The sequence below is a fragment of the Acomys minous genome (genome assembly GCF_964271855.1).
Source record: "Acomys minous genome assembly, chromosome: 17".
NCBI classification, from domain to species: Eukaryota; Metazoa; Chordata; class Mammalia; order Rodentia; family Muridae; genus Acomys; species Acomys minous.
Genome location: NC_140500.1, coordinates 17,635,167 through 17,661,959, shown reverse-complemented (window position 1 = coordinate 17,661,959; position 26,793 = coordinate 17,635,167). Strand labels below are relative to the sequence as shown.

Genomic DNA, 26,793 nt, shown 5'->3' with positions numbered 1-26,793 from the left:
AAGGAACATTCTCTCATGTAGTGCTCAAAGTCAGTCTGGAAGGTCAGATATGCCATTATACTGAGACAACTGGTACTCAAGAGTGTTTTCCTCTAAGCTGGCACATGTTGCATTCTGAAGGGGACAACTGTTAATAACTGTAAGAGGAGGATTAACCAGGAACTATCCCAGCCACAGAGGGATGTGTCATTAAACTTGGTACTTTAATTCAAATGAGGCACTTTAGAATAATTACAGTTGTCTACCAGATCCACTGAGAAGTAAAAGCCATTATAGCTCCAAACTCTGTGACCCTCACTTATGCCCTCCTGTTATCTCTAGAGGAAGCTGTGGAGTGGAGACCCTCAAGGGTCATCTGAAACAGAGGTCCACATGTTTTCACTTTCTGTGCTTTGTGACAGAATTTCCTAAGAAGATACAAGGGGACTTTTGACTACTGGATCGGCCTGCACAGAGAGTCCTTAGAGGACCCTTGGGTGTGGACAGACAGCACTAAGTATAACAACTTGTACGTTTACAGATCACTTCTCCTTCTACTGAGTTGATGTGTAGTGATGTGTGTTAGCTGTATCTATGAGAGATAAAGGGCTGCATCATATGCAGCCAATTATACTGGAAAGGAAAAAATAATAAACCCTTGGGTTGGAAGCGTGCCTGGGAAGCAAGGTGTGTCCTTTCATAAAGGAACCAATCCCCAGCAGACTCCACATCCCCACAAACTCAAATCCTTTTGATGCCCTCCCATTAATTGACCAACATTTTCAAAACCCTTACTTGGCATGATTTCACTCAAAATCTTTAGCATCATGGTATCTGGGGCAGCTTTTTTTCTGCTCCTTCACCAACTGAGAACTTTATGTTGTTGATAAATGCCCTGTGTGGGATGTAGACAAATCTTCAGATGAGCAGTGAGGGCCTGAAACCCTAGGAAGCCATTTCAGAACTGCAAGTTGTGACCCATCCATGTCCACTATTTGCATGGCTGCCCCTGTTCACAGAAGCAGGGACTCCAAGGGCATTGGAAATCTCCCCTAATGTCTTGCCATCAGAGAGCACCCAAGGCAGCTCTTGGGTTTGAACATAGCTGCTTTAATGGAATGGTATCACAGTCATGTCCATCATTAAAGCCCTTTCATCAATTTACTAAGAAGAGGATTCCTTCTATGTAAAATGCTCCAAAACAGAACTGAAAATCACCCTCAGTGGGGCTGTCCATGGTAGCTGTCTATTTGAACATGGCAACAAGCATCAGTCCAGTGCTTTGTATGCACATTACAGGGTTCGTCATGGATGATGACAAAGGTGTGGTGTTCACATAGAACCCTGGGAATATAAAACATATTAGATGCAAAACTAGTATCTTTGATTCCATTCATATTACCAATAAGCAGGTGAGATGGGTGAGATTTCATTGCAGGAGTGGATGCACTTCTGGGCTCTGCAGACTCACTGCTTCTGGTTTATTTTCAGGCTTCCCATCAGGGGAGAGGAAGAACACGCCTACCTGAATGACAATGGGATCAGCAGTGCCAGGATCTATGCAGATCGGAGATGGATTTGTAGCAAACCCAACAGCTACACCCTCCACTGCCAAAATCCTTTCTAGTCTTTGCCAAGAGTTGCTTTTAGCCGTTATCTACAGTTGCTGTTCTTTCCCTGTCTTCCCACATTGATATCATAAGAAAATGAGAATATTTCTTGACACCACAAGTGAAAACCATCTTGGAGAACTGCCTACAGGGAATTAGAAGAACATACATGAGTCTAAAATAGATATTAGCAGTCATACCTGAAGCCTAAAGTGCAATTAATGTTAGTGAACCCCACTTTCATGATATGGAGTTTTTGTGAAAAGAAGTCCTTCTTTTGAATTTGTGAGACCCCAAAAATGAGTTCCCAAAAATGCATGTGGAACTTATATGGTGTCACACACACACCTGTGATTCCAGCTATTTAAGAGTTGAGATAGGAAGGTTCAGGTTCATGAGTGGGTACTGACAATATGGGAATGCTTTAATAATGTTAGTAAAGATGAGGATTTTCTAGTAGCAACCCATAATATGGGGAAAACATTATACATTCTTTTAAAAATTCAACCAACATACAGAAGAGTTAAAAAATATTTAAAACTAAGATTTACTTTATACTCTGCAATTTAAAACATAAGAGACATTGTCAAAATGTTTTTCCGGGCTGGGCGTGGTGGGGCATGCCTTTAATCCCAGTACTCGGGAGGCTGAGGCAGACGGATCGCTGTGAGTTCGAGGCCAGCATGGTCTACAAAGCGAGTCTAGGACAGCCAAGGCTAACACAGAGAGACCCTGTCTCAAAAAAAAAAAAAAAAAAAAAACAAAAAACAAAACAAAACAAAACAAAAAAAACCCAAAAAATGTTTTTCCACTTTAGTTTTCAATGTTCCTATTTCCAATTTTACTATTCAAAGTATAATTATATAACTATACTGTTCTAAGTAGAATACATTTTATAAACAAATGCCATTTTAATTTCACCATTGTATCGGATTTATCTCACATCAAATGAGAATGAGGTAAATTTCTTAGGTGTTGAATACTTAGTTTTGCACTAGTGTGCATATTTTTGGGTACAAAAACAAAGTATTTAAAATCTTTCTAGGGCAGCTACACTGTACTGATGAGTCCCAAAAAGGACGAAATAACAGGCTAAAGGCATCTCTTGGTCTCTTCATCCCTTCCTTTCTCTCTTGTTCTACACCAACTTGGTATGCCAAGCATGGTCGGGTTTCCTGGTAGGCCTCTTGGTCTATGAGAAGAAAGGAGATAGGGCAGGGGGAGGGGAAGAGAGGGAAGGGAGAGGTGGGAGGGGAAGGGGAGGTGGGGGGTGAGAGGTTAGTTGGAGGACTGGAAGGAAAGGAGGAAGGAAAAGATGTGATTGGCATATAAAATAAAATAAAACAAACAAACACAAAAGACTACATTTATATCTATATTACATATGTTTATTGTTTGTGTATATGTGTATATATGCATCACCTGTGCTGGCAGAGGTCAGAAGGCATCAGAAGACATCAGGTTCCTGGAACTGGAGTTACAGACTGATGTGAGTGTCCATGTGGGTGATGGAAAAGGAACCCAGGTCTTTTGCAAAAAGAACAAGTAGTTCTAACTGCTGAGTTATCTCTCCATTTGTTTTTCTTTTGTTGTCACAGCTGAACAAGCTTTGCAAAATTAGCATGTATTCCCCTTAGTTTTTGTAAACTTTATTTTTTTATAAGCTCTTTTTACCTGACCTAAATCTGTGGTCCTCCTGAATTAGCTGATTATGTCACTATAGCAGCCATTCTGCTTTGTATTATTAAAGAGGAAGAGTGGTTTGAGATGTCCATTGATGTTTTGCCTGCATGTATGTCTGTGTGAGGGTGTCACAGTCTCTGAAACTAAAGTTACAGATAGTAGTGGGTCACATGTAGGTCCTGGGAATTGAACCCAGGTCCAATGCTCTTAACCACATGTGCTTTTTAAGTAATGTATTATCCTTATTTAAAGCTATGTTTAGATGAATGAAAGCATATTTTATTCTGAAAAATGACTTTCTCAGCTCCTCTCCCCCTCCACCACTCGACACATCATTTAGTCCTAATAAAATTTTTGTTGCATTCCATTTTACTTCCTGCATTCCAATAGGAAGGTAGAATACATTCCCAGAGATGGTTCAGAAAAATAAATATTTTATATCATTAAATGTGTGAAGATAACCCAAAGAAACTTGATAGGTTTATGGCCTTAGCTGACCCAATAATCTTGTACACAGTAGACTTTGAAAAAAAAATATGACTAGTAATGCCAATTCCTAAGATTCAGATCATCCAGGGAAATGTCTCACCAGTTTCTCTATCTGTAAACACATGGTGAGTTTCCTTCTGTTGCTCTATGAAAATATTCCTGAGAGAAGCTACTTTTTTTATTAGCATTGACTCTTCTAAGGGATCTACCCACAAGAACCAGTGTGCACTCAACCAGTTTCTATAGACAAGGGAATTTACCACCAGTAAACAAAAAAAATCAGTCTCTCTCTCTCTCTCTCTCTCTCTCTCTCTCTCTCTCTCTCTCTCTCTCTCTCTCCCCCCTCTCTCTCTTTCTGTCTCTGTCTGTCTGTCTGTCTGTCTGTCTCTCTCTCTCTGTCTCTGTCTGTCTGTCCGTCTCTCTCTCTCTCTCTCTCTCTCTCTCTCTCTCTCTCTCTCTCTCTCTCTCTCTCTCTCTCTCCTCTTTCTTCAGAGACAGAGTCTCCCTATGTAGAGCAGGCTGACCTTGAATCAGATATCTTCATGCCTCTTCCTCCTGAGTGCTGGGTTTCAAGGACTGTGCCTGGCTTAGGTTCTATGGGTTGGGGAGATGAGTCAGTGGGTAAGAGTTTTGTTGCACAAACACAGGGACCTGAATTCAAATTCCCATGCCCCACAGGAAAAGCCAAGCATGTTTCTCCTTATACTACCATTATCTAAGGTCTACAGGGGACAGAGTCAAAAAAGTCACTGTGGCTTGCTGGTCACCAGTCTGGTTCAGGGAGAGACACTGTCTCACACAAATAATAATAATAATAATAATAATAATAATAATAATAATAATAATAATAATAATAAAACAAAATATGATGGTTATAAAAGTATGTGTGTGTGTGTGTGTGTTCCTTTTAGAACTGTACATTCTACAATCTCTTATTCTCTGCATCTTGTCCAGTTTGGGTCTTTGTGTTAATCACCAACTACTGCAAATGCAAGTGTTTCAGATGAGGCTTGAGGGATCCACTGATCTGTCTAGCAACAGGTTCTTTGCCCAATAATGATGCCAGGTATGTGCTTCATCTTGTGCATGAGGGTCTTGCCAGAGCAGTCATTATTATAGCTAGCATGGTTCAAAGCTGGATATAGTTGAAGATGATGATTATTACTCTCCTCTGAGAGCAAGCATAGTCCTTTCCAGAACTGTGAGGACTCTCCAGTAGGGATGAAGATTTAGGCTCATAGCTGCTTGGTTTCTTCATGCTCTATGACTCAAATATGTGTGACTTCAGCAGTCGGTTCTTTCTTTCAAGCTCTGGAAGGCAACCATGAGCAATGACAATAGCCTGCAATGTTTGGGGATGCATAGGACTTCACTGTCCCACACGTTTTTTAATTAAAAAATACCCCATTATTCAAATATAGCATAATGCATCCTATGTTGACCATCTAGTTTCTTTCCACTTCTTGGGTATTATGAATAGAATGACAGTGAACATGGGTGAGCAGGTACACCTAGAGTAGAATATGAAGGTTTTTTGGTAAAGCCAAAGAGCACTACAGCTGGACCATGAAGTAGATCTATTTTTAGCTTTTTGAGGAATCTCCACCTGGGTTTTCATTGTAACTCCATCAGATTTTGCTCCCTTAGTTACTGAGTGCTCTGCTTTACCAAAATTAGTGCCATCATTTGTTGGCTTTTGGCTTTCTTTCTTTCTTTCTTTCTTTCTTTCTTTCTTTCTTTCTTTCTTTTTTTTGCATTAGTCATTTTGACTGGGATGAGATGAAATCTCAAAGTAGTTTTAATTTGCACTTCCCGAATTGCTAAGGATATTGACCTTTTAAAAAATGTTCCTCTGCCATTTGTATTTCATCTTTTGAGTGCCTAGAAGTGGATTGTTTGTTCCTTGATGCTTAATTTTTGAATTCTGGGTATATTCTAGATAGTAAAACCTCCTTCAGATATACAGTTGCTAAAGATATTTTCTCATTCTGTTTCTCATTCTCATTGCCTGAGTGATGGTATCCTTTGATGTACAAAACCCTTTTAGTCTCATGGTGTCTCATTCATTAATTATTGATCTTAGTATCTGCACTATTGGAGATCTGTTAGAAAAGCCTTTCCAGTGCCAGTGAAAGCAAGTATATTGCCTGCTTTATTTTCTATCAGCTTTCAAGTATCAGGAATTTTGCTGAGGTCCTTGATACATTTGGAGTTGAGTTTTGTGCACCATGAGAGATAATCAAGTTTCGTTCTTCTACACGTAGTCATCCTGTCTGACTAGCAACACTTGTTGAAGACATTATCTTTTCTCCAACATGTATTGCTGGCCTCCTTTTCCAAAATCAAGTGGCTGTAGGAATGTGAGTTTCTAGGTGGGTGCTTAATTCTATTCTACTTACCAATGTGTTTGGTTTTATGCCAGTACCATGTTGTTTTATTACTACAACTTTGTAATATAACAAGATCTAGAATGGTGAGATCTCTAGCAATTTTTTGTTGATTGGAATTGTTTTGGCTATCTTGGATCTTTTGTATCTATATATGAAATTTAATATTATTTTTCAGTTTCTATAAAGAACCATATTGAGCATTTGGTGAGGATTGTATTGAGTCTATAGATTATTTTTGGTGGATGCAATTCTCACAATATTAATTCTACAAATAGAGGAGTCAATACAAGGATGTTTTCTAATCTTATTGAATCTTTTTCAATTTTTTTCTTCAGTGTCGTAATGTTTTGATGTACATGTTTTTCCTTGGTTAAATTTATTCCAAAGTATTTTATTTTGAGACTATTGTTTCTACGATTTCTTTCTCTTTTGTTTTTCATTTGAATATAAAAAGACTACCAATTTTTGTATGATAATTTTGTATCTTGATACTATTAAATGTATTAATCAGATGCAGAAGTTTTCTGGTAGAATTTTTCTGTATTTTATGTCTAGAACCATATCATCTGAAAGTCAATGTACTTTGACTTCTTTTCCCCCATTTGTATCTCCTTTTTCTCCTTTAGCTGTCTTATTCCTCCAGCTAAGACTTCAAGTACTATGGAGTAGTACTTGAGACAGAGAATGGACATCCTTCTCCTGTTTCTGACTTTAGTGGAAATGCATTTGACTTCTTCCCCATTTAGGATAATATTGGTTGTGGGCTTCCTATTAATTGCCTTTATTATGTTGAGATAATGTCACCACACTTTTCCCAGGACCTTCATTACAAATATATGCTGGATTTTTCAAGGTCTTTTCTGCATTTATTGAGATGATTATATAGTTTTTGTCTATTGATTTAATTATACTTATTGATTCATATATGAACCATCTTTCCAACGCTTTATTATGGTGGATATTTCATTTAATTATGGGAATTCTTAAATTCCCTGCTTGGTTTTTTTTCCTTCACTCAATTTTTGTTCAGTTATGTGTGTTTATATTCCATGAGTTTGGGTTTTTCCTTTGTTTGCTTGTTTTTGTTGTTGATATTCAGCTTTAAACCATAGTAGTCAGGTAAAATACAGGATGTAATTTCAATTTTCTATATTTGCTGAGACATTATTGAGGTCCTATGACTATGTACACTAGTTCAATCACTTCTGGCCTTCATAGTCTCTGTTGAGAAATCTGCTGTACATGACATGGTTTTTCTCTCTGGCCATTTTCAATATCCATTGTTGTTGTTGTTCTTTGCTTTTAGTGTTTTGCTATGATGAGTGGGGTTTCTTCTCTAGGCCTGTCTGCTTGGTGTTCTGTATTCCTGTCAGATCTTGATGAGGAACTCTTGCCTCAGATTAAGAAAGTTTTTTTTTTTTTTGGTGATTTTGTTGAAAAAAGTGTTTTTCTCCTATGACCTTGGTTTCTTCTTCTCTATCTATTTTTTTTGTAGGTTTGATCTGTGTATAGTGTCCAAATTCCTGCATGTTCAGTTCTTGGGATTATTTGTATTAGATATTCTCTTCAACTGAATGATCTTACTTTTTTGCTTTGTCTTCAGGACATCATATTTTCTCTTTCACATGATCCAATATTATCGATGGTAGCCTGTGGAAGGGCTACTCTGGCTGAAAGACAGATACACCCTTAGCACATACCTTTAATTCCTCGGGCTGGAATACAGATATGCCCTTAGTATTCACCTTTGATCCCAAACAATGAAGGGAAAATTAGTTTGTAGAAGGAAACGCTCATGTTTGAAAGTGATGTCTAATTGAGTGGCAGACAAAATGATAGATCAAAGAAAGATTTGACAGAAAAGCATATGCTAATCTCTCACAAGAACAGAGGAAAGGGGAGCTTAAGGGAGCATCACAGAGACAGGGAGGATAGAGGGAGAGATGGGATGGGGCAGGGAAGGAGGAGGAGAGGACAGGTTTACTGGGAGAGTTTTACAGAGAGAGGTTAAAGAGAGAATAAGCTAGACAAGGAGAAAGACAGAATAAGCCAGACAATGAGAAGGAGCCGGAAGATTGGAATATATTGTCAAAACTAGTTTGAGACCAAGCAGAGCAATTCAGTCAGAAGTTGACAGAAAAGTCAGTTTGGATCAATCAGCTTGAAGAAAATTTTTAGCCAGAACAGCTGAGTTGGACCAGCCAGTCAAGTTAAGAAAGGGCTTATTCAGCAGTAAGTTTGAGAGGCTGAGAACATTCTAGGCCTCGATAAGGTTGTATGGAGGCTACATACAATAAGCCTCAAAGACAACAATTACAGCAGGTGAACAAAAGTTACTTCTACAATACTGTTTTCTAATCTTTTTGTTTGATTTCTGAATTTTTCATTTTAAAACTCATTTTATTTTTGCTTTTCTTTGTTGGGTCAGGGTTTTCACAAACAAAACACCGAGGACATGAGAGGAACAAGAAAAAACTTTATTTCCAGACCAAAAAAAAAAATTACTGACACCAGGGACACAGTTCAATGTGACAATTTTGAAACTGTGACAAGCAGCCTCTGTTAGGGTTAATTTACATAGGCAAAAACCATAATAAGCTCATGCAAAGGGTCTCCAGGGGAACAGGGTGGTTGGCTTTGACTCAAGCTATATTCTTATTTTCTAGGCAAAGTAGGTCCTACTGATCTCTATTTTTATTAGTCCTGACCAGCTTGGTTGAGGACAACAGCTTCATGTGTGACTGGGGAATTTTTTGATGACCATCAAGGCCATAAGAAATGTTGGTCATAAACATAATTTGTGGTTGATATGACCTTGTGCAGGGACTTTTCCCCACCTATAAACATTTTTCCTTAGAGTATAAACACTGGTTTTAGTTATTGGTTCTTGGTCAACTTGACCTCATCAAGGGAATTCTCTCTGCATCAGAGTTGGAGGTATTTTATGCTAACAACGGAATCTAGTAGCTCTTTAATAGAATGGAGTCTGACGGCAGCTAATATGGAACCTGTTAATGTGGGTCTTTCATCTTTAGAAGTTCTATCATATTCTATTTTTATTTCTTGACTTATGTTTTGTAGTTTCATTTACCTGTGCTCTTATAGTGTTCATTCTTACTCTGTCCTCTTAGAACTCTTTGGTTATTTTCAACACTGCTATTGTGAATTCATTGTCTTCTACATCATCTGCTTGCTATTCTCAGGCAACGTTACTGTGGACACACTGGTTCTTCATGAAGACTTAGTATTTTAGTTATTCGAGTTTATGCATTTGTCATGGGACCTATGCACGGGCAGTCAAGTGGTGAGCGCAGTTTACTGGCATTCAAATCTTGTCTCTACTTGATGAACAGGTGTTTGAAGCTTCCTGTTATTTGTCCTCTCAATTTGTCACGTGGTAGGCCATCTGTGTGGAGGTTAAGGCTCAGTCCTTGGGCACTTGATTGTTGATGTGTGAATTGGATATCAAAAGTAGTCATGGTTTGGCTCAAGTTAACTGAGGATTTTCAGCTCAGGAGCTGACCTTCTGTAGTGTGAGGTGATTTTCACAATCAATCTTCAGGAGTCCGAGGGAGATTCTCTGGACTTTTCCTCAGGCAAAGTTGCTGATAAAAGTCTGGGATCCAATTAAGTGGAGAGTTAGGGTGTTAATGGCAAATAGGCAATTGGGTGTGGGCATGTGCTCCTTAGACTAGTTGTAGGGGTAAGTGGAGTAGCAGGTGTGAGTCCTTACATGGCAGGTGTCCTTACATGGTAAAGGGTGGTCCTCAGGTCATGCAGATGGGTGGAATTGGCAGGGTCAGTCCAGAGTTTGCCTAGAAAAGGGGCCATGTGTGAGTACTGTGGGTTGATGGGGTTGTTGGTGGGGGGGTTATTCCCTGTCTGGAGATGGGGAAATATTCAAGGGCATTCACTCTGCCAGGGTGGATGAGGTTAGTGTTGAGAGCTGAGCCTGTCTACCTGAAGAGGGGGTGTTGAAAGGGCTACAGGAAGGCAGGTGTTAGATTTGTTTTTGTATCTTCTAACAGTAAGCAGGGTTCAGATGTCTAAGAGCAATGGAGATTCCAGCAACATTAGCATCTAGAGCTCTGAAGGGCTAAGTTCCGGTGTAGATGATGAAGACAGGTGACAGGATCAGCACTGGAAATAGGAACTAAGTAGATGGGGGTGGGGAATGTTTGGTCTGTTCTTGACTAGTCTTCGTTTAACCTTATCTTTCATATCATTCCCTCATTCCCGAGCGTATGTTCTACAAACTTTATGTTGGATTGTAATCTAATTTTTTAAATCTCTCTTCCTGTTCAGCTCTACGTAGAGGGGGGACCATGGCGCCTCTTCCTTCTTTGTGTTCTTAGGAGTTGGTCTTATCCCTAGCAGGTGGCTGGACGTCAGTTATCAGTCAGTTCGTGACTGAGTATGCTGGGATATATTTTTTGATATGTGTATTTAAATTAAATGTATTCTTAACAGTTTATGGGTTGTTTGCTTAAAACACTAGGTTGTTCTTCTGTGTTACTGAATCTAGGTGATAAGACTTTACAGATTCTTGCTCCCCTTGTCCCAGAGGCAGAATCAGTTGAAACTCTGTGAGTCCAAGGCCAGACTGGTCTATGTAGTGAGCTCCAGGTTGGTTGGGACTTCACAGGGACCCCCGTCTCCAAAGGAAAAACAAAGTCTCTTGCTTTCTGTCAAGGGGAAAATTCAGTAGTGAAATTCCCTCAAAATACCCAGAAGCATTGAAATGATGAACATCTTCTTAATGTGAGGTCATGGTGGAAGGGGCATGACCAAAAGTGAAGTTTAGTGACCCACATGAGTAAATATGCCATGGTGGAGTTCATTCCTTTATGCAGACCTGAAAACATAATTCAGAAGATTAAAAAATACCAATTGGAAACAAGGCAAAGAGGCTGAGGGACAATTTCACAATGTTTCTTGTGACTGGAAAAACTCTACAAAAAATTCAAAGTAAACCTAGTTAGGACAAAAGCTATATTAGATTAAGTAAAAATACTTTTCTGTCTTATGCTCTCTTAGGATCTGGTACAAAATTTAAGGTAGCATGTAAAAGTAAATCTGTGGAGTATCTGTTCAGCATTAATAATTTCAAAGCACTTATGGTAAGGTAGAGGGCCTATTTCAGGAACATATAGCATGGAGTCTGCATACTGTACATATTAAATATCCAAATACTTGACTATGCATGGAGAAAAGATATTTGCATGCATATATACCCATTAATAATCTACCATTGGAGGCCTGAGGTTTCACTCATGAGTTAAGAGCTCCTTTTACCCCTAAAGAGAACCTGGGCTCTTACGTGGTAGTTTACAAGTGGTTGTAACTCTGATTTCAGAAAATACAATACCTTCTTTGATCTCCGTGGGTACCAGGAATGTAAGTGGTGCACAGACATACACGCAGGCAAAATACTCATATACATAAGAAACAAACAAATAAAACAAAACAAACAAAATCCAAACCATCCCCATCCACCACTGGCTGGTAAGTAGTCTCCCTGTATATTTGCTTTCTATAAAGGGCAATTTTCTTTGCAATCTTGGCTAAACCTCTCAAGGGACTTTCTTCCCATCTTTTCTGAGGACGTTTTTCATGCTGCCACACTGGAGAGAAGCACAGCATCCTCTTATCACTGAAGATGCACTGCGGTGGGATGTTGAAACAGTTACTTACCAGGGAGAACAGCTTCTGGCCAGTGTCCCTTCAGAAAACCTCTGCATCTGACCTCTGAAGGGAAAGGCTGTAGGCACTCTATGGATTGATTAACATCCAGAAAGATTTTAAATGATAAATGTGCTGTGTAGTTCTGGGTGGACTTGACAAAAGACAGAGATATCTGGGAAGAGGGAACCTCAGTTGAACAAAATGCCTTCATCAGAATGCAAGAATGTAGAACATTTTATTAATTAATATCTGAGAGCTGAGCCCACGGTGCGTGGTGCCACCCTTGGCAGTTGGTTGTGTGTTGTATAGAAAAGCAAGCTGATCCAGCAAGCAGTGTTCTTTCTCTGTGGTTCTGCATCAGTTCCTGTATCCTAGTTTCTTTCCTGCTTTTACTCAGTCATAGACTATGATGTGAAGGTGTAAGCCAGTAAACCCTTTCCTCCCAAACTGCTTTGGATCAATGTTTTATCACAGCAACAGAGATGTAGACTAGGACAATGAAATCCATAGTATTAGTTAAGCAGACAAAAATTAATGACAGCTTAATCGTTAGTATGTTAGCATCAAGTTAATTTGGAAGTTTTACCTGAGTTGTGGATTTTATATTTCAGGACAAATCTGTCTAGGAGAGTATCCAATATATTATCCAAATAGATCCTCAGGCTGAGAAATCTTAACTAATATTTCATAATAATGACAAAAATAGTAGTGCTATGGTGGAAGGGGCTGTGTTCTTTCTTCATGTCGTGACACTCTGATACCCAAGGTCCTGGCATCAGAAGTTGTGGCCTTTGAGACATGAGCAGGCCACCAGGAACAACACCTATACATGGAATTGGTGCCCTCAGGAAAGTGCACAAAAGAATTCATCTTGTCATTTGACCATGTGAATCCCAACTAGAAGACATCATCCATAAGTCAAGTGATGTCAGATTTTTCTCCTCAATTATCTTGGACATTCTTGCTGTTTATAAGCTTCCCAGCTTTTGATAAATTTTATGGCAACATAAACATACTAAAACAATTGGTGTGAAGATATCTTAACTACATAGCTCTGAAGACCAGAGGTCTTCAGAATGGATTGTATTGGGCCAAAATCAACACTGGCCCTGACTTTCATTAGGAGGGTGGAGAACAGACTCTGTTTCCTGGCTTTGACAGTCTCTAGAAGCTGTCTGTTTACCTTGTGCCACATTCACAGCCAACAGAGTAACACCTTCAGCTTTCTCTCTGTCAGTGATGCTCCTGTCTTCTCTAATGAGGAACTCCAGGATTAGGTTATGCTATCTGCTTAACCCAGAAAAATGTCTTGGTCTCAAGATCCTTAATGTAACCACATTGGAAGGACCCTTTGTGATGTGAGGTAATATGTATAGAAATTTGGGGGATTATGACAAGTGTGTCTTTGGAGCCATTTTTCTGTGTATTATGCGTGTTGAATTTAAACAACTATCAAGTTTCAAGGACCATTTGATGACAGGCTGGTTTGCTCCAATCAGTGTACTTTTGTGTCATAATATACTGTAGTTTATGGTCTTTGTTCATTTAGTATGTCTACTACCCACCAGATTATCAAAGGCAGATTGTCCAGCGGCAGTGAGGCAGAGGAAACCTAGGGTAAGTAATATTTATGATTTTTTCCTTTGGCTTTTACTTGTTCAACTACTGCAGTTAATTTTTATAAATGACAGTATTTGGCATTAGTGACTGGAAACTTTTGTGAGGTAGGGATGACTAACTCAAAGATAGTGTGGTTTCTTTTCCTTTTGTATTTAATTAGTCACTAATTTCTGTCTTCTAAACAGACCCTTAGTTTTAAAAGTTGGGAGGAAGAAGCAAATCCCCTTTCTAAGTGGCATTACCATCACCCCAGCTGTGGGCTCCCTTAACACAGCAGCTCCCTGCAAACCACCGTGACTGCCAATCACGGTATCGCAGATGACACTGGTTGGGTGTATATTTTCATGAGAGTACGGATCTCACATGGTTCTATTTTCTCTCCTGTGCAGAGAAGCCTCTCTTTATATTGTGTCTATTACTGGACACTGCGTAAGTTCCTTATTCAGGGCAACTGTGGGCTTATCTGTTGTGATGGCTGGCCAGTAACAGAGTCTAGAGGTTGAGGCAGGTGGATCAAAGCCACCTGTGAATTTAAAGCCAATCTGATGTACAGAGTGAGTTCCAGGACAGACTGACTAAGCCACAGAAAGAAACCCTGTCAGAAGAAGAAGGAGGAGGAGGAGGAGAAGAAGGGAAGAAATAAAACATAGTCTAGAGGTGTTAGGTGATTATTCATACCTTTCCAACCTATGACTCATTTACAGATAAGCTGTACTATAAGAACTGTATTAGCATTATAGAAACTGAAAGATTTTAAGTTAGTAGAACCCCAAGAGTCATAGAAATTCAGTTTGAACTGCTTTTCTTCCTCTGTCTTGGTTTCACAGAAGTTTCCAGCAGATCATTTGGCTGTATGCCTTGACATTTTAGGGGAATTTAGACATATTAGCCTTTTGCCCAAAAGCTCATCTGGAAGGTTAAGCTATTAACCTCAGCCTCATTGCCTAAATTAGAACATTTAATGAAATGTATCATTACTATGTCTGGAGCACAGTGTAAGAATAAGCTGCAGTTTTATGCTGTCCCAACAGAAGGGATCTCAAGAGTGGGTTGTCAATTATCCTAGCCTTCTGTTTATTGGTTTTTGCTTTTTCTGTTGTTTGTTTGGTTGGTTTTGGTTTTGGGTTTTTGTTTTTGCTGTTGTTTGGTTTGCTGCTGCTGTTATAGAGATGAACAGCTGTGAGATGTCAGTCAATGTACTGTTGGTTGCTTACCTTTGTGATCTTTTGGTGCATGTTGTAGTTGTCACTAAGCATTGAACTGAATCCTGGGTCAGGACCCTGGGTGCAGGAGAGGGGGTGTCTAACTAAGTATTGGCCTCAAAAATCTTCTAAAACAGTCCACCAGAGAAATAGAGTTTCTAAATAAAGAGTAATGGAAACTGTTGTGGGCTGTTCATGAGAGAACACTACCCAGACATGGCTTTAAGCCAATAGAAAATCTTTATTAGCCTGCTGAAGACTACACTGGGTATTCAGGATCCCGTGGTGCACCACCATGCCTTTCTCAGAGTCAGCTTTTAATCACAAAAACCACATCTTGGGTTGACAGTTAACAGAACGTTTATTCAGAAGCAGAGCTATAGAAACCAAAAAGCTAAGTTAGTACATCTAGGGGACTTCCCAGAACTATGGACTTTGATGAGTTAAGCCTTTGGTTTTTTTTTTTTTCATGTGATACTGCCTACAATGCTGAGCATGACCTGAATGGTACTTCCAGAATGGACACAGTTGTGCTAAGGTCTGGGCATCCATTACAGTAACATAGAAACTAAAAAATAGTTCAAGAACTAATAAAGATAGGTTTCAAAATAGTTTAATTCTTACAAAAAGAAATATCAATGCAGTATTGATGCAGTACTGATGTGGGGTACCCACAAGGCTGAAGCACACTGTGAGGTACTGATGTGGAGTACACACAAGGCTGAAGCACACTGTGTGGTACTGATGTGGAGTACCCACAAGGCTGAAGCACACTGTGCAGTACTGATGTGGAGTACACACAAGGCTGAAGCACACTGTGTGGTACTGATGTGGAGTACACACAAGGCTGAAGCACACTGTGTGGTACTGATGTGGAGTACACACAAGGCTGAAGCACACTGTGAGGTACTGATGTAGAGTACCCACAAGGCTGAAGCACACTGTGAGGTACTGATGTGGAGTACCCACAAGGCTGAAGCACACTGTGAGGTACTGATGTAGAGTACCCACAAGGCTGAAGCACACTGTGTGGTACTGATGTAGAGTACACACAAGGCTGAAGCACACTGTGTGGTACTGATGTAGAGTACCCACAAGGCTGAAGCACACTGTGTGGTACTGATGTAGAGTACCCACAAGGCTGAAGCACACTGTGTGGTAAGGTGTGGAGTACACACAAAGCTGAAGCACACTGTATTGAAATGTAGATTTTTTTATATATATGATAGAAGCTGTGAGCCTAAATTTGGTTTTTGGTGTCATTTCTTTTCTTTTCTTTCTTTTAAAATCTTTCTATGGCAGAATGGCCTGTTTTGGCCATGAGGTGTTCTTGAGGAACAATTCAAGTATATGTTCCCCATTTTCCCTTTGGTTACCAGGGATAATAAATAACTGAAATAATACCGTTACACTCTCAAGGATTCTGTGAAACTTACATGTCCTAGGAGCAATGATACCATGGTAGAAGACCAGGGGTGGAGTGAGTCATCAAGATGAACATACAAAATAAGCTAGTAAGCAAAGAAAGACTGGAAACTCACCTGGGGTCACAAAAATAAAGCATGTGAAATAAAAAGCCTGGGGAATGTGGGTGTGATGTGTAGATGACCTATAAATGTCATGTTCCTGAGATAAGACCTTTCAGCCTCAGGCCTCCCATTACCTCTCTAGCCCACTTCCATTTTCCATAGTGCCCTTCTCTTCTTTGATAAACTACCTCTGTTTCTACCACTATCCACGTATTCCTGCTCCACTTCTCTGTTTCAGGACAAAACAAGTTGAAACCCTCAGCAGGTGTCCTATGGGCTCTGGTCCACATCAACAACAATATTTCTTTTCGGTTGGTCAGACTTTTTAATAAGTCTTGATTATCAACAGAATACTATGGAAAGGCATACCTCCAAGTCACCTAGAGCAACGTGATGACTCAACTCACAGACAGCAACTAACTGTGGTGGCTTGAATAGGAATGGCCCCTGTAGGCTCATACATGTGAATGCTTGGCCATTAGGGAGTGGCAACACTCGAGAAGGATTAAGGAGTGTGGCCTCGTTAGAGGAAGTGTGTAACTGGGCATGGACTTTGGGGTTTCAGAAGCCTAAGCTGAGCTCAGTGGCTCTCTCCTCCTGCTGTCTGAAGATCCAGAGGTATAATTCTCAACTTCTTCAGCACCATTTTTGTCTGCAGGCCTCCATGCTCACTGTCATAATGGAAATGGACTGATTCTCTGAAACTGTTAGCAAGTCCCAATGAAATGCTTTTTTTTTTTTTTTTATAAAAGTTGTTGTGGCCATGGTATCTCTTCACATCAGTAGAACACTCAGCCGGTGGCTAAGTCTGATCCATCCATGCTCTTTTTCATACTTATCATGCCTAAGTATGTATTTGCTCTTCATTAACATCCTTCTAGCCTATCAAGTTGTCAGATTACATAATCGCCAGGGTTGGATTCAGATGGAGCAGCATGAGAGTAGGCTGCTTGGGTCTGAGTCCTGGCTTTTTTTTAATTTAAACTGTTTTTGTAATCTCAGGAGATGAAAATTGTATTTCACTTCCCAGGATTGCTACAATGATTAAGTTGCAGATTTAATATAGAGTGAATATTATTTGTAGGACAGGTCAAACCATTTTTCTTCATGAAATATAACAAACTCATTGCTAAAATATTAATATTTTCTAAAACATTCATGTTCATTGTGAGGTTCTGGAAAGACCACACCTCCTCATCAGGCTAACTCAGTGGTAGAGTGTCTATCTAGTATGCATAAGGCCCTGAATTCAACCCCTATCCCTAACAAAAACAAAGCCCAAACAAGGCTTCTTATCAACCTTCAATCAAAATAGTCTACTTTGTAGTATTCTGGGATGTGAAAGGCTACTAAAACATATGATACATGGAACATATCTTTAGCTATAGCAGAAAAAAAAAGAAGAAATGAAAGAGATAATTATACATATAGTATATCAATACACTATTTGGATTAAAGAATTACAAATATATAAAGTATTTATAAATTTCCAATGAAGGAAGAAAATGTTTTAAAAAACTGTTTGCTGTTGCTTTCCTTATGGTAACCTGAAATCCCACCATCATTGTCTTAGATTACAGGAAAAGATAAGGCTAAGGGTCATGATTGTTTGGTGAAACATCACTCCAAGTGTATTAACTGAGAATGACTGTTGAACTAAAATGAAATGGTCAATGGTTGTTTTTATGAATTATTGACAGAGATACTCTCCATCTGGCTGTCCTCTAGGCTAGGAGCAAACATTTCATATTACTTCCTTATTATTTCAAATTCTTAAAATCACTGAGGGTGCAATGTTTCTACAATATCCCGTGGGCACTAGAGCATCGTGGTCTTCTAGCTATACCAATGTTCCAGTCTTTTTACTTATTTATTTATTTTATCAGATAGAACTAGCTTTCCTGGGAGACAAAATCTTTCTTGTTGAGCACACACTAGAAACGCCAATCAAGATCTTCATAGTTGAAGATATGTTTTATTTTCCTGACATGAAGCAGAGGAGGCAGAGCATTATGAGAACACTTCCTCAGCCATCAGGCCAAACCTGTATAGCAACCAAAACCTCTGTGCATTCAGAAGTGATATTAAAGCTAGCCTTCTATCCCTCTGACAACTGTAGTCAGCAACACTCTGTACCTGGGCACTTCCCATTTCTGTGCAAACCCCCATATACATGGGCTTATCATTTCCTGCCATTTTGAACTCAATAATATAGTTAGAGAGGTCTTCATTTTAAGATCATAGACTGGCGGCTGCCTCAGAGTGTGCCAATAAAAAAAGAGGTTATAATAAGAAAATGTTTCAAGAATGATCCATTTAAAAACATTTAAAAAAATTATTCACTTTACATCTTGGTTTGGTGGTAGCCACATGCCTCCTCACCTCCTAGTTTCACCCTTCCCCCTCTCTCCCACTTCCCTCCATTTCTCAGAAAAGAAGAACCACACTCTCTACCCACCCCAGCTCCTCAAGTAGAATCAGGACTGTGGCTATTTGAGGCTGTCACACCAGGAGATGTAATTGAAGAGCTCGCAAAAGAGTCCGTGCAAGTGAGACCTTCTTTCAATAGAAGACCCACATGAATTCTGAGCTACCCATTGGCTACATCTTTGTAGGGGCCTAGATCCAGTCCATGCAAGGTCCTTGGTTGGTGCCTCAGTCTCAGCAAGGCCCTCTGGGTCTTGTTCAGTTGCCTCCGTTGGTCTTCTTGTAAAGCTCCTCTCATCTCCAGGACCTTTTCTCCTTCCCTCCACTTTTTTCACTAGACTCTTCATGATTAGCCCAGTGTTTTGCTGTAAGTCTCAGCATCTGTTTCAAGGCACTGCTGAGTGGAGCCTCTCAGAGGACAACTCTGCTAGGCTCCTGTCTGGAACCATAGCAGAGTATCATTAACAGTGTCAGAGGTTGGTTCTTTCCAATGGGGTTTGCCTTGGGGTTTGTCAGGCATTGGTTGGACATTCCCTTAGTTTCTGTTCTATCTTTATCTCTGCACATGATGTAGGAAGCATGAATTTTGAGTTGAAGATTTTGTAGCTAAGACAGGAAGAATAATTTTCTGTTTGTCCTATGCAGTTGCAGTGTCTGTTTGTAGTTAAGAAATGTGTTCCTCTTTGTCATCTAAGTCCTTGCACGATAACGTTTCTATTTGTAATTAAGAATAAGTTTCTGTTTCTTAGATCTGATGTAAACTGAATGGCATGTTTCTCAGCCTGCACTAAACTTGTGACTCCATCCATTACCCTTTCCTTCCCTTTCATTGTATCTTTCTAACAATGTATGCATAGTCAACTCTCTCACTGAAAACCTTGTGTCTCCTATAAAAAAGAATTCAAGAGGCAAGCAAGGCTGCTTCCTCAAATCCAGGCTTAGGGTAAGATAGCTAACAGGCCAGTCCTGTGTGCGCCCCAAAATACAAAACGAAGCTTTAAATCTAGAATTGTAGAACTGGTCCTTCCTCCTTACAGTTCTCAAGTTTAGCAGAAGTGTCATGGAGTACATGTGACAAGAAAGCAGAAGTGTCATGGAGTACATGTGACAAGAAAGCAGAAGTGTCATGGAGTACATGTGACAAGGAAGCAGAAGTGTAAATTGCAGGGAGGAAAAAAAATAAAAAGGAATTAACCAGAACTCAGGGGATGACATGCAGAAGCGATGGGAGAGGGAAGTGAGGACAAGTTTCACCATCACATGTGTATGAGAAAAGCATATGAAAATGCCACACAAACTCAATTAGTATGTTAGCTGAAAGATCAACTTGGAAAGCTAAAAATTAATGTCTAATATTTAAAGATGTAATGTGTGGCAGGGTATAAATGAGGAGACAAATGTATGATTAAAGTAAATATCAGGATATTTATTGTAGCCACATTGGTATTCTTTCTGTTACGATCTTGAATGATTTCTTGTTTGGACACATAGGCCTTCCTGACCAGAGGGTTAGGCAGAGCAGGGAGCCAAGGCAAAGTCTGTGAATGGATGAATGGCACTGGGCAGATAAGACTGTAAGTTCTGAAAACCCAATGCTCATATTTATGACTGAATTTGCTTTGCCTGAAACTTCAAGTATTTCCTGGCTATACACTTTAGTAATATTTTTTTCAACACTGAGCATAAGGAAAAGCAAGACAAATTCCAGGCTGTGAAGGCCCTCCTCCTGGAATGAAAAATCTCCTTTGGTGAGATAACATGACTTACTTGATTCCAGTGTCTTCTGTGTCACAATTAGCAGGAACTTTGAATTTACTGTGAGCAAAACACATTTCTTTGTCTGCCTCTGATTATAGCAACAAACTTAAAAGATGCATGTCCACTCAGATAAATGTAAGTAACTGTATCTCATAGCTTGCAGGTGAAGATTAGAGGTTTTGATATTTATTATTGACTCCTTTAACTCTTAAAGGATTACATACAGCAGATAAATGCCTATAAAACTGCAATTGCACGAACAATAGGCCATTTACCCTATGACTTTTAGGTGACAACAATACCTATTATTAATTAAAAAAAAAAGACCATAGTCCTAAGGTATTTAGGATGAGTATTTGTGCCCTAAAGAAATTAGTTTAAATTTTTATTTTTACCGTGTTTACTTTGCTAGAAAGATTTTGGTATTGCGGGAAGTTAGATTGATTCAATGACAACTGGGAATCTGCTTGTCTGGAGATAGTATGTTCTAGAAAGGAACTTGGATGGACATTGGTTTGAAAATATCAGTGCTTGATCTTGAGCAGAGGGTAGGTTTTAGATATGAGAGTCTACATATATTTTTACACACTGTTATGTTAACAGGGCCCAGCACAAAGAGAATGTTTGTAAATATTTAGAACTGTTTTTGCTGTCTTCCTTTAAAAAACAGAAGCAGAAAGGCCAGGCAGTGCTGGCTCAAACCTTTAATCCTAGCACTTGGGAGGCAGAGACAGGCAGAACATAGAGTTCAAGGCCATCCTGGTCTCTACACTGTGAGTTTCTGGACAGCTAAGGCTATATAGAGAAACCCTGTCTCAAAGAACAAAAGACAAACAAAAAAAGAAGCAGAAAACAAAAAAACAAAACAGAAGTGGTAACATTAAAATATAGCACCTGAAAAGTTGTTGAACCTAAGGAAGATATCATTAAAGTCTTACAAGTTTCAGCAATGAACACATCACATTGACCCACAGCAATTGCAATGAATGAGAGGAGAGATTTATAACCTGAGTACTGACCCCAGTGTATGCTGGGCCACATGAACACAGATGAACAGCATTTTGGGTGTTGGTGTCCAACAGCTAGGAAAGTGGGGAGGACATGACCAAGGGCCGAAGCCCAAGGGGGCCAACTGGATAAGGAAAGAAACGATTCTGCAATTCTAGAGAAACAAGTATCCAAAGAGTGGTCATGGGCACAAGTGGTATGTGGATCTACATGCATGCGTGTCTGTGTGCGTGTGCACTTTTACCTCTTCTTCTATACAATGTATATACTAGTGGGACACTAAGTCATCCTGTCCTCTGAGCTTTATCTCTCAGGGGCTCCCAGTGCCAGTCTGTATTTCAAAGTGACAGTCTATTTTATATCCCACCACCATTGTATGGCGAGTATTTTATCATGTCTCCACATTGTTGCCAACATTGACTGAAGAAGATTCCACCCCAACATGAAGTGAGCCTCATGCTGACTCAACTTTTTAATGTACAGTTTGTACCACCTGTTGCCTGGGTGTCTTCATTACCACTCTAAATTCCTTTTTAACAAAAGTTTTAATCATTCTCTTCCAATTCTCCTCCTCCTCCTCCTCCTCCTCTTCTTCTTCTTCTTCTTCTCCTCTTTTCTTCTTCATTGTTGTTTTATTTTTTGTTTTGTTTGAGATAGGGACTAACTAGGGAGCCCAGGCTGGCCTGGAACTTGCTATGTTTCAAAGTTCTGAGTGCTGTGTTCACAGCCATATGCCATCGTGGATGGCTCTTTCTCTGTTTATAAAGTAGATCATCTTGGGCTGGAGTGGCTCAGTGGTTAAGAGCACTTGTTCTTCTTGCAGATGACCTTAGTTCAGTTCCCAGCAGGCACATGGTATGGCTCCTATCTGCCTGTAACTTTAGTTACAGTGGACCCATTTTCATCTTCTGGCCCCTGTACACACCTGTATACACATTAAAAATGGGTTATATTTTAAATTTTCAACAGTACAGGATATTTATATACCCCACACATAAATTTCTTATCAGACACATGGTTTTCAAACATTTTCTTCCACTTGGGGGCCTGCTTTGCACTTGCTCAGTGGTATCTTTTCAGATATGGTAGTGTTTGCCTTTGATGGTGTCTAGTTTCTCTTTTAGAATCATATCGAAGATTGTTCTCTTCTAAAAGCACTGATGCTTAAAAGCCTACATGTATGCTCTGTATTTTGGGTTAATTCTGTATGGAAGCATCTAATAGAAGTCCACCTTTGCTCTTTTTATTAGGACGTTGAATTTATTTGTTTTTCTAGTACATTGCAAGAGAATGGGTTCCACTGTGACACTATTAGGCATGAAGATAGTGATGCTCAATTGTCTTTTCCCTCCACTATGAGTCCAGATAGAAAGCCATGGAAAAGTAAAGCGACACAGAAAGGAAAAGAGCACTCCTCACCCAGGTCTCTGAATCTATCAGTGTCTGAGAGTCAAGAATTCCAGCACAACTAACAATAACATGCTGTGACTATTACATGCATACACACAACATACATTATATATATACATATATTCCAAATAAACATGAGAAAGTGGTAGGAACCACATTTGAAAGAAAGCATATGTCACTTTGAGATTTAACCTTCTCTTCCATCTGTAAACAGTTTCTAAGAACACCACAAGCAAGATTAGCCATGTTTATAGTTACAACATAAGAGAGGACTTCCTGGTACCTTATCAGTGTGTACACCTGACGCAATGCACCCCAGAAAACCCCCTTATGTTCTTATTTACTAAAGAAATTTCCAGAGATAAAACTATTTAAAAACTATAAATCCTTTGAGCCATGTAAGCTCAAAAATCATGTTAGCATGGACTGGAGAGACAGCTCAGATGTCAAGAGCACTGGCTGCTATTGCAGAGGATCCAGGTTCAGTCAGTTCCCAGCACCCACCTGGTGGCTCATAATCATGTGTGACTCCAGTTCCAGAGGATCTGATGAGCTCTTCCAGCCTCCACTAGAACATCATGCATCTGGTGCACAGACATACGTGCAGGCAAGACACACATACACTTAAAGTAGAAATACATAGGCTTAATGTGTCAGTCCATGCCCCATGGTGAGGTGTGCAACACTGCTGTAATTAAGCCCCATACCCTACCACTCATGCTTAAATTCAAACTAAAAAAAAAAATTAATTCCAACTTTACTTGGTATTGACTTGTCATGATTTTTTTCTCTTCAGTAGAAATAAGACCATCAGCTTCCTCTGAGTTGAGGTCCACAAAGAACTGCTCAGGCTGCTCCAGCCAGCTGTGTGGAGCAGTGAATCCTTCTGCCACAGACGACTGATAACCCTCCCTTGTACCCTACCACCAAGCCCCATGTGTCCCTGACAGATCCCTTTCTGTGTCCAAGTTCATGGTTTTGGTCTTTTATTCTCCTCTAGGTTCTCCAGAGGCACATGGAAGTCTTGTCTCTCTGAGTATGGCCCAGTTTCATCTCTCCCTGTACCAGTTATTCTCAGTAGATTATACATGTATTTGATTTTATATTATGGCCCTGGTTTTTATGCCTTGGCTTCTTCAGCTTTTGAAGAAATGTCCAGTAGCCAAGTAATTCTTCTCCCCCCACTGTATCCTTCAGATCAGAAGAGGAGCCTATGATTATTTCAACAACAAGGGTGTCTGTAGCAACAGGTCCTTGCATCAGGCAATGTATTCTGGAGAAACAGAACCAACAGGATATACACTATAAAGGAGATTGTGGTGGATAACTTCAGCTCTTGGCTTGGCTCAACCTGGAATCACTTGGGAAGAAAGTCCCAACAAAAGCCTTATTGTACTGGTTGACTAATCTGGCTGGGTGATCCAACATGAGGTGGAGAATGCATGCTGGAGAGGGGGAAAAGTAGACAATGCCCAACCCAGGAAACTCAACTGCCTCAGTATGGTGCAGAAATCCTGGAAAAGCCCTAGAGAGTCAGTGGTGAGATGGAAGAAGCTGGTATTCATCACCATCACCATTATCACCATCATTACCTTCATCATCATCACCACCACCACCACCACCACCTCTAACCACCACCATCAACAGCAGTAGCAGCAGGAGCAGTGGCATAGAAGCAATTGATGCACTTGTTCATAAAGAAGAAGTCTGTAGGTGGAACTAATTTCTTTTTAATTTTTTTCCCATGCAGTCACTTTGTGGAATATATGTACATGCTGATGGTGTTGTTCTTTGCCCCAGTTACCATTCCACAGAGCAGTCTGCTGTGGAAGCACCCACACTAACACAGGTGTGTTTCATCAGTCTTAGGTAGTCATTAACTCATTTAACTAATTCATCGGGGTAAATGAATTCTTACAATACTTTATACACAGATGAGGTATCAAGGGAGCAGTAACCAGATTAAGTAGACAGAGGGTGTGAACAATATTTTATTCAAAAGGCATGCAAATGGGTGACAGGTATATGAGAATGTGCTTAACATCACTAACCACACTGTAATTTTTCAAGGTCTGCAAAATACAAGCCAATCCAAACAAGCAGGAACAAGCTTAGCAAGGAGCTAGGCAACAAGCTCTATCTTGAGTGGTATCATATTTAACTATGCAAGCAGTTTCATTACTTGTCAAGCAACACAGTGAATTTGGATCATAAACTGGGTGCTGTGAAAAAATATTTTCTGTAAGATTATCTCATGAAGTATGGCCAAGACAATCTAATTTTTCCATAATTTCCAAGAATTCATTTTAGAGAGTGGTGTAGTATGGAACCAACTTTTCCTTTCTTTCTGTTTGTCCTTCCTTCCTTCCTTCCTTCCTTCCTTCCTTCCTTCTTTCATCTATCCCCCCTTTTGGAAGTACTAGGGACTGAATCTAGGGTCTTGTGCCTACTAGACGAGTATAGTTCCAAAGACCCACATCCCTGAACCTTGTTTTACTTTTTATATTCAAGACAATCTTCGCTGTGTTGCATAGGATGGCTTTGTGCTTACTTTGTAGTCCAGGCGGGCCTTCAACTCCCATTCTCCTGATTCAGTTTCACAGGACAGAGTGACGTCCAGTAATGGTAGGCCTGGTTTGTAGTCAACATTTTTCATGATGGCTTCGACCACAACCCCATTCACTCTATTAATAAATGGCCTTAGACAAATCCAAATGAAGACACCATATTTATCACTCTCTTGCGCTTAACTTGGCCTTCTGTAGCTGGCTTGCACACACCTAATACTTAGTTTTAGGTACTAGTGTGCACCCCCACCTCCAATTTGGTTCCTACCTAGAAGCGTACACGTGGCTTTCTGGGTGCCACTCTGTGCAGACTTCCATACTTCACCATGTGTGACCTATGGCAAGGAACTTCATTTATGTTGTAAGAAGTGTGACCTAATAGTATAGGAGGTGTTGTAGATACAGCTCCGTCAAGTGCAAGGCCACTGTGGGAATCTTCACACCCAGGGCCACTGGGGATTCCTGCATCTGCAATATGTTTTCAGTCAGTTTCCTCTAAAGAATCTGTTCCTGGGTTGCTACAGTTTTTGTTGGTAAAATCATTCCTGTTGTAAATTCTGTCTTAAGGGCCTTCAGGTACTCTCCGAGGGCCTCCATGACCTTGGCGGTGCCTGGAGTTCTCATGAGATCCTTCAGGGTGTCCCCTTCTCTTTTCTTCTTACTCACATTCACCTCAGTGTCACTAGCTTCATTTTCTTCAGAAAGGCTGTGTATTTTAATCAGTCCCTTGTGCTTTGCACCAGATTCTTTAACTGGACCTTGCCAGGCCAGCTTGACGTTCCAATCATAGAAGAAAATAAGCTTCCCTTTGTGGCTGCTATAAGGAACCTCACCTTCCACCTGCTTTGTGGCAGCATGGATGATGATGAGGGCCCTGAAAGCAGATGTGTGAGGGCTTCCAGTCTGATTGTCTTCAAAAACAGCTTTTAAACTATGGTCTATAGAAATGTTCCCCTGAATTTTGTTACTGGCTATACTGAGAAGCATAACAACCTTAAAAATACTCTATGTTTACTTTAAAAAGAAGAAACTACAACAATAAAAAAGCATCTCTAGATGCTTTGGAATATATATGCCAGTGGTTTTTCAAAATAAACTCCATGACTCTTAGGGTATTAAATGTTTTTAAATTTCTGAAAATAAAATCAAGACACTCCCTAAGGCATTAATACATTCTAGCTGGTTTGTGTTTCTCTATGTTCTCTAGAGATCAATAAAGCATACAGAGGGTCGACAGGACAATCGGTCTTAGACATTAATCTTGTATACCCTGTATAACTTGCAAACATCACTAAATCCTGGCAACTACCGCAACAACAGAGGTATGCATGTTTAAAAAATTACATTAAAAGTGACAAAAAAATGTTACTAGCTCATGAAGTCTTATTTAAGCTAATGGAGACAGACTTAAGGGTATATAAAATTTGGTTCCTTTG

General features: G+C 39.8%; 1 protein-coding gene and 1 long non-coding RNA gene across 4 annotated transcripts in view; one reads left to right on the top strand and one right to left on the bottom strand.

Moving 5' to 3' along the window:
- The window catches only part of LOC311588637 (C-type lectin domain family 2 member D-like), a 116,242-nt gene that overhangs the window by 5,574 nt on the left and 83,875 nt on the right, over nucleotides 1-26,793 (top strand). The window contains exons 3-4 of one of the 2 annotated variants that reach the window (XM_084766505.1): nucleotides 402-508; nucleotides 1,471-1,774. The exons of the other annotated variant lie outside the window; for it this stretch is intronic. Of the exons in view, the coding sequence (XP_084622631.1) occupies nucleotides 402-508; nucleotides 1,471-1,606 (243 nt within the window). The 3' untranslated portion in view covers nucleotides 1,607-1,774. Of the gene's footprint in view, nucleotides 1-401; nucleotides 509-1,470; nucleotides 1,775-26,793 lie in introns of those variants that run through there. 2 annotated transcript variants of the gene reach the window in all.
- LOC311588640 overlaps nucleotides 8,608-26,793 on the bottom strand; it is a 29,918-nt gene continuing 11,732 nt past the window's right edge. For both annotated transcript variants that reach the window (XR_014776280.1, XR_014776281.1), the window contains exon 2: nucleotides 8,608-11,006. This is a non-coding gene — a long non-coding RNA (uncharacterized lncRNA). The remainder of the gene's footprint in view (nucleotides 11,007-26,793) is intronic.